Below are 12,447 nucleotides of genomic sequence, written 5' to 3' on the forward strand. Positions count from 1 at the left end.
CCTTTTGGATGTCCCGAGTGATCTTTTTTCTTAGGTCGATTGCTATCAGTCGGATAACCATTGTGATGCTTCTTATTGGAAGGTTTTTTATGATCCCAGGGAAACTTTGAGTTACTGGAAGGTGATAAGCCGTTATTATTCTGATCTGGTATATTCGATCCCCCTCCGTTAATTTCATCACTTGTCTCGTCAGATCGATCGATAGGTTTATTTTGATAGTCTTCATCAGAATCAATAGGTCGTGTTTTCGGCGTATCGGTTTCGAATACTGAAGGCTGCTTCATGTTGGGTAGGCTATCAGGACACTGCTCTTTCCTCAACACATCAGTGATGGTTGCAGCCTGATACACTTTTATTCGGCATTTTCGTTCTCTGAACTAAAAGAATTTTAAAACGTATTTATAAATGAATAAATATTGCTGTTAATCAAATTAATTTTAATTAGACGAATTAGTAGATAAGAAGGAGATAAGAATATACAATAGAATTCTGTTTATCTACAGTATCTACACAAACAAGTTCATGCTTAGGTCTAAATATCCGAACTCGTAATTGAGTTCCTATTATCTGAACTACAGTATCGTAGTTATAGTAATAGGAACTCGACATGCTCGATTTCAATTTTCTGAACGTCAGCTTCTATTATCGGAACTAGTAAATACTGGTAGTTAGTGAACTCCTATTATCTAAATCACCGGTTATCGAAACTGTCTTGTTCCCTGATGTTCGGATAAACAGAGTTCTTTTGTAATATATCAAGAGAATTGTAATTATCTAGAGAAAAATTAACAATATTTTTTTATTCTGTCAAAATCGTATGACAATTCAAAGAATTATTTTGATTTTAGTAGTGAAAGAAATCCACAAGAATTGAATCGAGAATTGAAAGTAATTGTAGAGTTATAATATTGCATAAAGTCAGAATGTAATATCACTAGTGGCAGAAATAGGGCGCGAATAATTCATTAAAACGAATTCAATTCATCCGAGTAGTCGGAGATCGTTGTGTCTGAGTTGGGTAAGCCAACCAGGTGCACGTAACAGAAGCAACTAGCTTAGGTCTCGTCAACCATATTTGGAAAGACGTCGTCCCACGTTTGTGGACGTCACGAACAACACGTAAATAAGAAACTGCTATACGATATCGTGAGTGAAGAAAGCGGTAGCAAAAAATAATATCGGGCAAAATTGAGGATGCCGAAACAAGTGAGAATTTTTTTTTAATTTAAAAAGCAACTTCGGACAATGTATTCGCGTTTACTTGTTTTTAATTCGTCGGCAAGCGTAGAAAAGGCGTGAATTGACTCAACTAATATATGTGATAATACATCCAAGATTTATCTAAATTAAAACTTTGTTTTGTGAAAGGTGAAAACTTACTATTTCCAAGGCTAGGTTGTCCTCGGCCATAGCTATGTCGCGGAAAGTTGTCTTGAACGGTATAGAACCCTCGTAAGTACAATCGACGTACACATCCACGCGAGGATTAGGCTGTGCTTGATGCACCAGTATAATCAGACTCTTCAGAGGAGTGTTCACAGTGAGGCTGTCCACTTTGACATGTGATGTCCTGCGTTGACCCATCTCATCGAGACTCTCAAGTATAACTGGAACGACAAACATTAAATAAATTAAAATAATGATAACGCAGCAGTTTAAAGGATCGTGATTCAGACAAATCTTGGCTCACCGCGTTTTGTTCGTCGATCGATTAAGAGCACTAATTTCGTTTTCGTCCGATATTTCACAGACAACAGAGTCTCCGTTGAACCGGAAGATTTCCTCTTATCTTTGCAGTTGGATGTTGCAATAATGAATTCATCATCGTACCAAGCATTCTGCATGCTTTCAGTTAGAGCTGTTATAAAGAAGCAGAATAAAAAAAAGATAACATAATTAAAAATAATTCTGTATTTATATATATATATATAATAAAAAGCTTAATTAATAGAAAGTTGTATTTTATTTATGTGTACTGTTTAATACATTTAAAGATATAATATAAAGAATTCTGTGAAAAAGAATACAAGAGTTGAGTGACCAAGAGTTGACCAATGCATCTAACCGTGAAGATGTCTCACGTATCACCGATCTCACGTTACTACCGGGTTTCTTGTCGCGCCGCGCCGCGAATGGTCTTCAACAGTATAGTCTAAGAAACGTGAAGAAAGTAACGGAAGAAATATTACATTTTCGCAAGAAGAGAATGCGAATCGGAGTTAACACGATCGTTGCTAATTCGTCAACATGGAATTAACGTTTGTCACATAAATATTTGTCACTTTCCTTATAATCAAGACCTTTACCTTCGTCATGTATGACGCTACCATCGACGGCGTAGATAATCAGCAGTCCGAGGATCAACAAAATCGGGACCCGCATCCTGATGCGATCCCGACGCGCTCTGCGCGAGTATTCGGTATCGATCGTGGGTTTTTCCAAAAATTAGAAAGTGCAACCCAAATTTCTTGCAATCCTCTCGGTGCCACTCTCTCGTCACGGAATCGCGATGCAGTAGATTCTGATGGATACGACGGCACGCGCGCGGATGCAGAAGGCACGGCCGCCGACTGAAGCGCGGATACGGACTGTCCGCGACTTTATACGTCGCCCACGAATACGGCTTTACAAACGAGATTTTGTACTACCTGCGTCTGATACGTAACGAGCAGAGAAAACACTGATGAATTAAGATGAATTAAGATCATAATTATTTTATTATTTTAAAAAGATTGCAATTTGTAATTACATTTCTAAAAGAAAACAATAGAATAAGAGCGACAGACTGTTTGAAATTTAAAATTAATCTTGCAAACACAAACAACGAAAATAGAAAGATAAGAAAAAAGAAATAAAAATTGCAAATAAAAATCTTCACATGCGAATGTAATTTGTAATTAAATTGGACGATCGGAAGAAAACAGACGGATGGAAAAATTAATTTATGTTTATTTGTAAATATTTTATCTCAAAAATATTATTTATTTAAATATGTATTACGTTTTTGTGAAATTTACATTTTATTACATTATTGGATGCATTTTATAAAACCAATTCTGCAATTTTTTCGAAGTGGACAGCCGAGTAAGCAATATTATTGCCGTATGATCTGGCTGAATGATTAATGATATCGTCAATACATTACTCCGGCATTATTGTATGCATCCGCCCACAAGATGTTTTTAACGATATGAAATAGTCATAGCGGAAAGGTGTGTCAGAGCCGGCGCTAATATAAATTAAACGCTTCCTTCTACGGTGACACGAGGAATTTCTCGGCGAAATCGATTAATATGCAATATTCATTCGCACATTAGCATTCCATGTTTTTTTTATTTTGGAATACCTGTACCTATAAAGCTATCATCACATCGTAATTTGTAGACAAGTCATTATATGGAAATTCTATAGGAAGATAGCCAGTTTTCTGCGTTCGTAATTTCGGCTTCTTATTGATATATTAATTTTTTTTATAGCTAAAACAAATTTTAAAAACTACTCCAATCTCGGAGAGAATTGTTACAGGAGTTTAGGTCTTTTCGATGGGACGGACCTTGCAACAGGTATGTAACAATATCGCTGATGTGCCAGTTACACGTATGTGGGAAGTGGTCCCACCTACACATCCACACCAGTTTCAAACCGTAGACACGTTGCAGAAAGCCTAGTTTCCTCCATGGTGATATACGTGGTGTCTCCAAAAAAATTTGCATCTTTTACCTAAAATTTAATATTCGAATTCGATGTAGGGAGCGCGTAAGCAATGTCTTTAACTCCAACGGTCTTTAAATAAAATAGCAGCATTTTGCAAATTAGATATTTATGACTTGGAAAAATTCTCAAGGAACACACAAAAGTCAACGAAAAGTCAAAATTACTTTATTTTTATTCTTAACATCGATAAACAAATTTTGTAACAAAAAAATCATCATTTTTATTTTCATAACAACAAAATAAAGTCGTTTTGATTTTCTCTTAACTTGGTGTGTTCTTTGGATTATTATAAATTTCTTCGTATTCTTTTTAACTCTCTCTTCCATGTTTCGTCCGGCGTTCTGTCACATCTGACGATTGGTGATATTTCTAATTTAATTTGTTGTAGCAATGAAAGAGCTTGAAAATTTATGGGCGGAAGATTATTGCTCTTAACCGATTTCAACATAATGAAATGTTTTGCTTTTACGTGTCGACACGTCACGCCATTTTTTTGTTCACGCGATACACGTGCCGTGGCGAACACGCGGAACGAAAGGGATCACTTCGCTCGCTGCCGTCATTTCGTCTTCGTCATTAACTACGTTTCAGCCATGTCGGATGCTGGTCGAGACTTAGCGCGACCGCACCGTACCATGCGATCAATTTTCCATCCTAATTGACCGACATTACAGATACGATGTGCGGGCTGAGTCTGATGTATGTAACTGGTCTGTTATGTGTACCAGACCCGGTATGAAGTCACGCAGATTTAATTCAATTCAGGTTGAGCTGGCGAATGCTACAGAGATGCGTCTGCAGATTCCGGGAAAGAGACGCTGACTCCCTTACCTGTTACGGACCGAAATATATCATTACGTGTAACATATTACGTTATCCGATCACGCAGGGATGGTAATCTGAATATTACGCCTGTCACATAAATTACAATTTTCCTTTATTATTTACGGAAAATATACAGATAGAAATACAACAGATTGACTGCGAGTTTATCTTTTAAAAGAAAGAGGATTTACGCGAAATGCAAATACACACATTTTGTTCGAGATATTTTTCCTCCTTATAAAAATATACGGAACATAAACGGTGTATAAATAGCTTACGTAACTTGTTTGCACAACCTTGTGTCGCGAAAGTATAAACATATATAAAAAAAAAGAAAGAACACATACTCGACGAAGCACGTTCACGGTTGCATTTGCAACGTTTGCTTATATCGTAACAAATGCATATAAAAACTTAGTCTAGAATCTTCTTTTAAAGGTTTTTATCTTCTTATCTAACTTGAAAATAAATACATCTAGAGACAAATGAATACATAGAGTTCACCCTGGAAAATCTCTGTTTTCTTCATCTTCCGCGTTTCTTCAACTTCGTCAGAGGATCTTCTTCTTCCATCGGGCGCGATTTAATTTGATCAATCACAGTCGCTTTCATCTCGCTTGATCTCATCGTGCATCTGGCAGAATAAGATGAGGAACTTTTGAATTGCTCTGCGTACACGATAGTTTCCGGACGGTATCCGCGCCGTTATGTAACATGCAGTTCGTGACAGCAGTACTGCTAAAACTTATTTTTGCAAAAGGACGCAGATATTTTGCCAACACCGTTGGTTTAAACGCATCTATTCGAGCCGGCGAACGTCGCGTTTATTGACAATCGAGAAGTTTGACGGATAGAGACAGCGGCGTGACCCGGGTCTCGATGGTGGCTGTACGCATCGGCGCCTAGAACGAAAATAAAAATTTTCGTGGAACTTGAAGCTGCCGAATTCCTAAATCTCGTCTAATCGACATCTTGAAGCTTGGACGTTTTCTTAAACGTCTTTGCGTCTAGAACATTCGACATTTGAACTTTCGACGTTGTTTTTTGTAGTTGCAGTTATTATATATTAGAGTTTTCTTCATTTCTTCAAGAAAGCATCAATGATCACTCTTCTATTAATCGCGCGTGGAAACATGCGGATGCAAGACATGGGTTGGGGGGGGGGGAGATTTACTTATCAATTAGTAGAGAAAAATATCTAATTATCGAGATAACAAATTACCATTACGATCATGCGATGAACGTCTGTTATATGAAGTTGGAGGGTTAAAAAGAATCGGCAATGTTATTACGAAAACGGTGAAAATGGAATCTCTGGCGTATGCAACAACAGGAAGTTCCATAGTTGTGTTGACGAGCTTCAGAAGAGGATGGGACTGAAGCTGTGCCTGGAAATACAGGCAACAGCCAACCGTTAGCTTGAATGCATGAGTAGAAAAAAATGAAAGTGTTGATGTAACTTTTTAATTTTTAACAAACAAGAGCCATGGAAATATGCCTCTTTTTTAATGCGGTATAGATTCATTTTCATCTTTGTAAGATGTTAAAATATCTATTACAATTGAATAGATAAACGTGGCAAACAACACGTATAGAGCGCGGATAATCGAATTAATGTGACAATTACACGAGTTCGTCCTGAATCGAATTCTATTTCACGCTCAAAGTGACTATGAATTTGATCAACATCGGCTATAAGATCGTTACGTATGCATGTCGAATATCTAAATCTTTTAATGCAAAACTTTGTCGATAAAATAATTTACGACTTTATATGAGATGTCATCGAAGTTAATAATGTCTCGGGCTAGAAGCTTCATTGAATTGAAGAAAATTTACAGCGTCATAACGTTCGAGATAGATAATACTTACTTTGTTTCTTTGACGAATATTGAAGATACCGTAGATAATGGGATTCATGCTGGAGTTGGTGCACGCGAAGAAGAAAAGAGCTCTCTGAATGCGTGCGTCGACTTTGAGGGCTGATGATCGATCGATCCAATACCTGTTTGCACGCGTTTGCCGATAAAGATCATAGAATTTAATAGCGAGATTTTTAATATGAGAGATGTTATTTTCCTTTTTATATAAGATAGAATTTGCGTATCTATAGCCGTGAACATCAGTCATGTCAAAGTTGTGCATTATGTACGTCAATCATCGATCTTTTTTATATGTTTATATAATCGGTCCGGCGATACTGTCCATTTTTTAAAATGCGTATGTTATTACTAATATTGCGATTGATTTTTAATCGACGAGAAAAATCCTAGGAAATTAAGAGTAATCACAGACTCACCAAACGCTCATCACGTAGTAAGGACTCCAACAGATAATAAAGACAGCGATAATGGTTATCGTCATTTTTAAAGTGCGTACTCGCGCTCGGCTTAGAAAACCGCACGAGGAGCGACGTATTCGATCTGAAAAGAATACCTGTTTAATATATCACGAGTGTATCATTTATTATTATTACCACGTATTAAACAACCTATCTCCTATTAAATCTGTATTTGTTAATCAAATCAAAAATACATCGAGAAAAAGTCTAGTAATAGCAAAATGTACTAAATATTTAGAAAAGTGTAAAATTAGCGGTTAGTTCAACTACACGCTAATTTTTGGTTACATTACAACCGAACATTTGATTGAAATTATTTCACTCAATATTAAATAACTATTACTAGATTCTTTTTCAGTGCACGCGATGCAAATAATTTTTAGCATGTAATATGAATAATTCTTATAGCGCGATAAATTACATTCGATCGTACCTTCGCTCCTCTCTCTGGATCTACGGCAGATCTCCATGAAAATACTGGTGTAAGTATAGAATATTACAATCAGGGGGAGCCAATACATTACTACCATACCGAACAAACTGTACGAAACTTCGTGCACGTACGATGGGAAGATATTGAACGTTATACATTGAGTATAACAAGTGTAATTCGGATGCGTCTCAAGATGGAACACCAACATCTACAGGGAACGAAACGTGCTGTTTAACGCCAGTCACGAAGCGAAGTGGCATTTTATACAGTTTGAATAAAAGTTAGCGCACCTGTGGCATGGAACAAAGTACAGAGCCAATCCACGCAAGCATCAGCAATATCTTCCCTCTCCTGTGAATATCTAGTATTTGGAGAGGTCGCATCACGGCGTAATATCTAGAAGATGAAGTTACATGTGTAGTCTTATTCAAAATGTGCGATTATCTTAAATACAGCAAATCGTGTTAACGTATCCCACAGCAAAAATATTCGCACGGCTGTAGAGTATATCGCACGAATATTCTATCGACGTTGATAGGCTGTTTCTATTATATGTATATTAGTGACACTAGGTGATATAATTTGGACATTTCTGCTGTATGGAATATAACGTTCAACGGATTGGAACTAATAATGAATTTAATTGGATGCACTCACAATCAGCGCGCATTAGTGTATAATTAAACCTATTGTACATACATAATTGCTGTAAAGATAGATGTTTAACAAACATAGAAACGAGTTAAACCGTAAAATCAACACATTTCATTATACTATGAAGTAAAATATGTATTTGATAATTCGAAATATTGTGTATTTCACTTTTATGGTTAGATCAAATCAGTGTACAACGGCTTTAATACGCAGTGCGCACTAATGCGTCCAACTAAATTTTATAAACGTTCGATTAATTGAAGAAGGGAAATATATCGCAGAATAAACGCGGTTTATGGTTATCGTTGTGCTGACCTGTCTATACTTATGCAGATTATTACAAAGGATGAAAGATACAGGCCGAACATCCTGAAGAAAGCCATTATGCGACACATCGCGTCTCCTGCCTCCCAGGATACAGTGCTCGCCCATCCGATTTCGAATGGCATCATCAGAAATGTCACCTGGATGATGCGACATATCTCATATCGTTTGCTGCATTGAAGCGCAAATCGCGAGCGGTATGATTACTTTATCGCAAGTTATTTGCGCCCGCGTCGTTATACTTACAAAGAGGTCAGCGATCGACAAGTGCATTACGAGATTCTGTATCCGGGACTTGGACTTTCGTTTTTTTATTATGGTCAACACGGAAATATTTCCAATGGCCGATATTACCATTAGGATGCTGTAAGTGATGATCGTCACCAAGTGGCCGTCATTGAAACGCAATTCGATCGGTAGTTCCATGTGAGCCGTGTCATTGCACTTGAGGCTCTCCTCGTCCTTGGCCTCGCCTAATTGCATTACGTTCCCCATATCGTTAAAGATCAAATTATCAATCATCTGAAACTGTCACGTTCGATCTTGTTAAAAAGATATATCTTTCGCAATCGTGTATTTCCTCGATTTAATTGCGGAATTACTTCAAAATGTTTTTTCTTATCTGAAAGTTTATAGGATAATAAAAAAAAATGTTGGAGGATGAGACTTGTAATATCTGTTATGATGCGAATTCGAGATTTCATGCTCGCTTTTAGCTCGGAAAATTTGGGAAATAATAAATGATAAGAGATCGAGGTGGTATATCTAAAGAGAATGTTCCAATGGAATAATACGTAATTATTCGCACGATTATTCAAACAGATACACGTATCACGACGAGTGTTTGCCAGATCGTGTTTGTTTGTGTTTAGCGATTTGGCCTTTAAACGTAATACATAGATAAAGTTACATCAAAGGGTTGCACAGAAGCGATATACAATTCAATACGAAGCTTGGATAACTAACCGCGATTGAAGAAAAAAATGAGAGATTAAAACATAAAAAAAGATCTGTTAAATTTTTATTTTTTATTTATCTACTGTATTAAAACGCAAGATGATTTTGATGTAAAAATCACTTCTCAAAATAATTTTTATTTAGTTATTTCTAAAAAAAATTTACATATGAAGAGATATTTAGAAAAAAGAAAATAATTTTTAGACAGAATATGCTTTTTGTGAATTGTTCATATCGTTTTGTGTCTTACGCGAGAAACGGGGATGGAATCGCCTTCACGTTGCAGAGCTTCGGGTTGAATGATCGCATAAATCCTGAATTACATTGTAAATCACCCGGACAGAGCGTGCCGAGTGCAAAATAATATATTTCGAAGCGACATCCGTCGATCGCGATCTACTTGTAATTGTGTCGCCCCTGCGTGCTATTGACGACAAACCCTCATCGTATGGGGTGTGTTATGATACTGATTCGTTTTACTTCTCGAGTTCTCGCTGACATATAGAAGCTTCGGCGCAGGTCCGAGCGTCGTAGGTGCTAAAGTGAATTATATCCGTTTCTACCAACGTAGTTTAATTTTAATCTTGGTCTAATTAACTCTTCATCTTTTCCTAGTTCTAAGAATTAAAAAAGGATGAAGAGTAAGTTGAATCGAGATTAAAGTTGATCTATATTGGTAGAAACGAGCATTAGTCTGCTACTTTTTGAAACTGTTTACGAACTGTTATGTTCTTTGAAAACTCTCTGGTCAAGACCGCGCTCGTTAATTAAGTCGTTCATTAAGAAGAAAACATGAGATAAAATAAGAGGAAGATATTAGAGAGAAAGCGACCTATATATTTTACAATTCGCATTGCTGCGCGAGTTTTGATATTAAAACATCAATGTGGATCGCGTTCCAAAGTACCAAATCCGCCTTATATCATTTGCTTAACATGCGCAGAAATACGGAAATAAACTTCGGCCCCAAGGCACAAAGTGCATCGGGGGGGAAAACACGTTAAGATATCATTAACAAGTTGTTTTTCTTCAATTAATTGCTGTAATAAACTTCGTTTAATCGTGGCGATTTTTTGGGGATTTAAGTGATATAATATGACGCTTGTTTTGGTAGAATTAATGCACTAACACTATATGCCTCAAGTAAATGTAGAAAATAGGTTAAAAAACGTTATCAAACGTAATATCATTTACACGAAGTCGAAATATAATTGATGTAAAAAATTGTTGCTCGATTTTTAGCATATTTTCTGAAAATCGAGTAATTTTTATATACGACGCAGAATGTGTCGAGTCAATACAATACGAAATGTTCGATAAGAGATTTCAATACGTTAGGGGAAAATAATTTTCCTCCCTGGATGCCGATAATTGTCGCGATTCCTTATCTGGATTCTCGTTATTTTCACAATATATATATATATTACAGGCGCGAATGCGCGGGAATGGTTGGTACAACGTTAACTGATCTGCCTTGATTTCGGTTCAAATCATAATTGTTTATGCAATTTATTTCCCCCCTAAAAAAACGAAAAACAGACTATTAAATGTTTTCGTCCAAGAACGTCTAGATTAGATTAGACTAGGGGCTTTGTTTACATAAGATTAAGTACAGCGTCGATCATAGTAAGCGCGCATTTCAGCTCTTAAAGCAATTATATCAGTAATTATGTCAAATAATTTGCCAATTATATGAAGGAAGATATTTATTAATTTGTATCGGATTTTATATGAGTGTAGAATATGATGCTATTGGAATGGAGTCCTTCATATCGTTCAATTAAGAATCCTCCCTCACATGAAGTTTCATATCGACGTATCGATATAATGTAATTCGTCGGGCAATAAAACCTGATTAATGTTCTGCGTATTTGGGACGCGTTGCGTAAAAGGTATCAAATTAGAAATATTTAAAAATTGAGAATTTATTTGTTGTAAAAAATGTAGGAAAACTGATGCAAATCGATATGAGCACATTGATCATTTTCGAAATTAAAAAAAAATGATTTTTACATATAATAAATTATTATTTTTATTTTAATATAAATATAATGTTTGTATAAGAATAATTCGCTGTTATTCCTTTTCGAACAGTGAATAACTGCGACAAATTGTCAATGCCAACGTCTGTCTCTGTGACGATTTAGTTCCTAACAAGAATGATGATAGATAACTACGACGTGAAGACAATACGATTTATGATTGTACAGTTTTTCCTTCCGTTTCCCTTAGAAATATTTTCTAGCTTTTATTTGTATTTTCAGTAAATATAAAAAAGAAATATTATTTCTCTATGCTCTCATTTTTTTTTAACAAAAATGCATCACGAAAAAATTGATAAAAAATTGTACGTAGATAAATCGTATATCTTTTTCGATGAGAAAAAAAATTTGCTAAATAATATTTATTTGAACAATTGCTTACTCGGTGTAATTTCGCAGCTTCGATATATATCAACTTATTCTTAGCACTTCTTTATCCTTGACGTTTCTTTTCAAATTGTAAACTGCAATTTATAATTTTTAATAATTATAATTTTCCAATCATGTGTGTAAGATTAATCGGCGGTGCAAAGTGTTGGTCAGTTTCAACTAAATTTCGATGCTGAAGAAAATCTGAAGCTCTGCTTTTAATGGCGAAATCCCGTTGACTGCGCACCGTAGCTTCTTCGTGAAAATGTGAAAACTTCTGCCACGATTATCTCTTTCCTGCGAATAATTGTGGAATTTTCTAATCGCGTTGTCTCACCCTCGCGCGTGAACCTGTGGCAATCGCGAGCGCATTTTCCACGTGCATGGTCTCAATCCGCTTTCTTGACTGAGATTATCGCATAAACGCTGACACACATCAATTCGATGAAACAATCGAAAAAAAAATTCCGTATCGCGGCGAGACGGAAAAAAATAAAGAAGAAAAATAATGAAGAAAAATAAAGAAGAAACTAAAGAGAAGGATTTATCATCTACGTCGGAACGTAGAAGGACGCGCCCGTTGGATATCACAAGTTTCACGTAATGCGGGGGAATGCGATCATATATGCGGATGCACGTGATCGACGACTGCTAAATAACGGAATTCGGCCAATGTACCAAGTAAGTATAATTAAGCGCGCGATGATTGACGCGGGACTGCCGATCCCGCGGAACGCTTGCGATTTACCCACCGACGCGGACACTTAGGCCAGCGTCAAGGGTCAAGT

General features: G+C 36.3%; 2 protein-coding genes across 5 annotated transcripts in view; both read right to left on the reverse strand.

Moving 5' to 3' along the window:
* Positions 1–2,575, reverse strand: part of LOC108721207 (uncharacterized) — a 3,804-nt gene extending 1,229 nt beyond the window's left edge. Inside the window, exons 1-4 of the mRNA XM_018445619.1 lie at positions 2,307–2,575; positions 1,691–1,858; positions 1,381–1,607; positions 1–377 (exon numbers count right to left, since the gene is read on the reverse strand). The exon at positions 1–377 is cut by the window's left edge and continues 431 nt beyond it. Of these exons, the coding sequence (XP_018301121.1) occupies positions 1–377; positions 1,381–1,607; positions 1,691–1,858; positions 2,307–2,382 (848 nt within the window). The 5' untranslated portion in view covers positions 2,383–2,575. The remainder of the gene's footprint in view (positions 378–1,380; positions 1,608–1,690; positions 1,859–2,306) is intronic.
* A 2,160-nt stretch (positions 2,576–4,735) lies between these two features.
* LOC108721278 (gonadotropin-releasing hormone II receptor) lies at positions 4,736–12,447 on the reverse strand. Of its 4 annotated transcripts, XM_018445754.1 has the most exons (9): positions 11,673–12,447; positions 8,538–8,819; positions 8,283–8,431; positions 7,604–7,709; positions 7,314–7,521; positions 6,839–6,962; positions 6,412–6,544; positions 5,762–5,927; positions 4,736–5,441 (listed from the first exon to the last, which is right to left on the reverse strand). In XM_018445754.1, the coding sequence occupies exons 2-9, from the start codon at positions 8,811–8,813 to the stop codon at positions 5,329–5,331; spliced, it is 1,275 nt and encodes a 424-aa protein (XP_018301256.1). In that variant the 5' UTR covers positions 8,814–8,819; positions 11,673–12,447; the 3' UTR covers positions 4,736–5,328. The 4 variants fall into 4 exon arrangements, with proteins under 4 accessions (XP_018301256.1, XP_018301255.1, XP_018301253.1 ...); XM_018445753.1 differs by lacking the exon at positions 5,762–5,927 and having other exon boundaries at positions 11,673–12,444; XM_018445751.1 differs by lacking the exon at positions 4,736–5,441 and having other exon boundaries at positions 5,473–5,927; positions 8,538–8,813.

Source organism: Mycetomoellerius zeteki, unplaced genomic scaffold, assembly GCF_001594055.1.
Source record: "Mycetomoellerius zeteki isolate Tzet28-1 unplaced genomic scaffold, Tzet1.0 scaffold164, whole genome shotgun sequence".
NCBI lineage: Eukaryota > Metazoa > Arthropoda > Insecta > Hymenoptera > Formicidae > Mycetomoellerius > Mycetomoellerius zeteki.

What these genes read in the sequence shown, in the direction of transcription:
- LOC108721278 (XM_018445754.1), bottom strand. Translation starts at nt 8,813, where the DNA reads ATGATTGATAATTTGATCTTTAACGATATGGGGAACGTAATGCAATTA. An exon ending in ATCTGCATAAGTATAGACAG is followed by an intron (nt 7,710 to 8,282) that starts GTCAGCACAACG and finishes TTCATCTTCTAG; the next exon opens with ATATTACGCCGTGATGCGAC. An exon ending in ATATTCGTCAAAGAAACAAA is followed by an intron (nt 5,928 to 6,411) that starts GTAAGTATTATC and finishes CTGTATTTCCAG; the next exon opens with GCACAGCTTCAGTCCCATCC.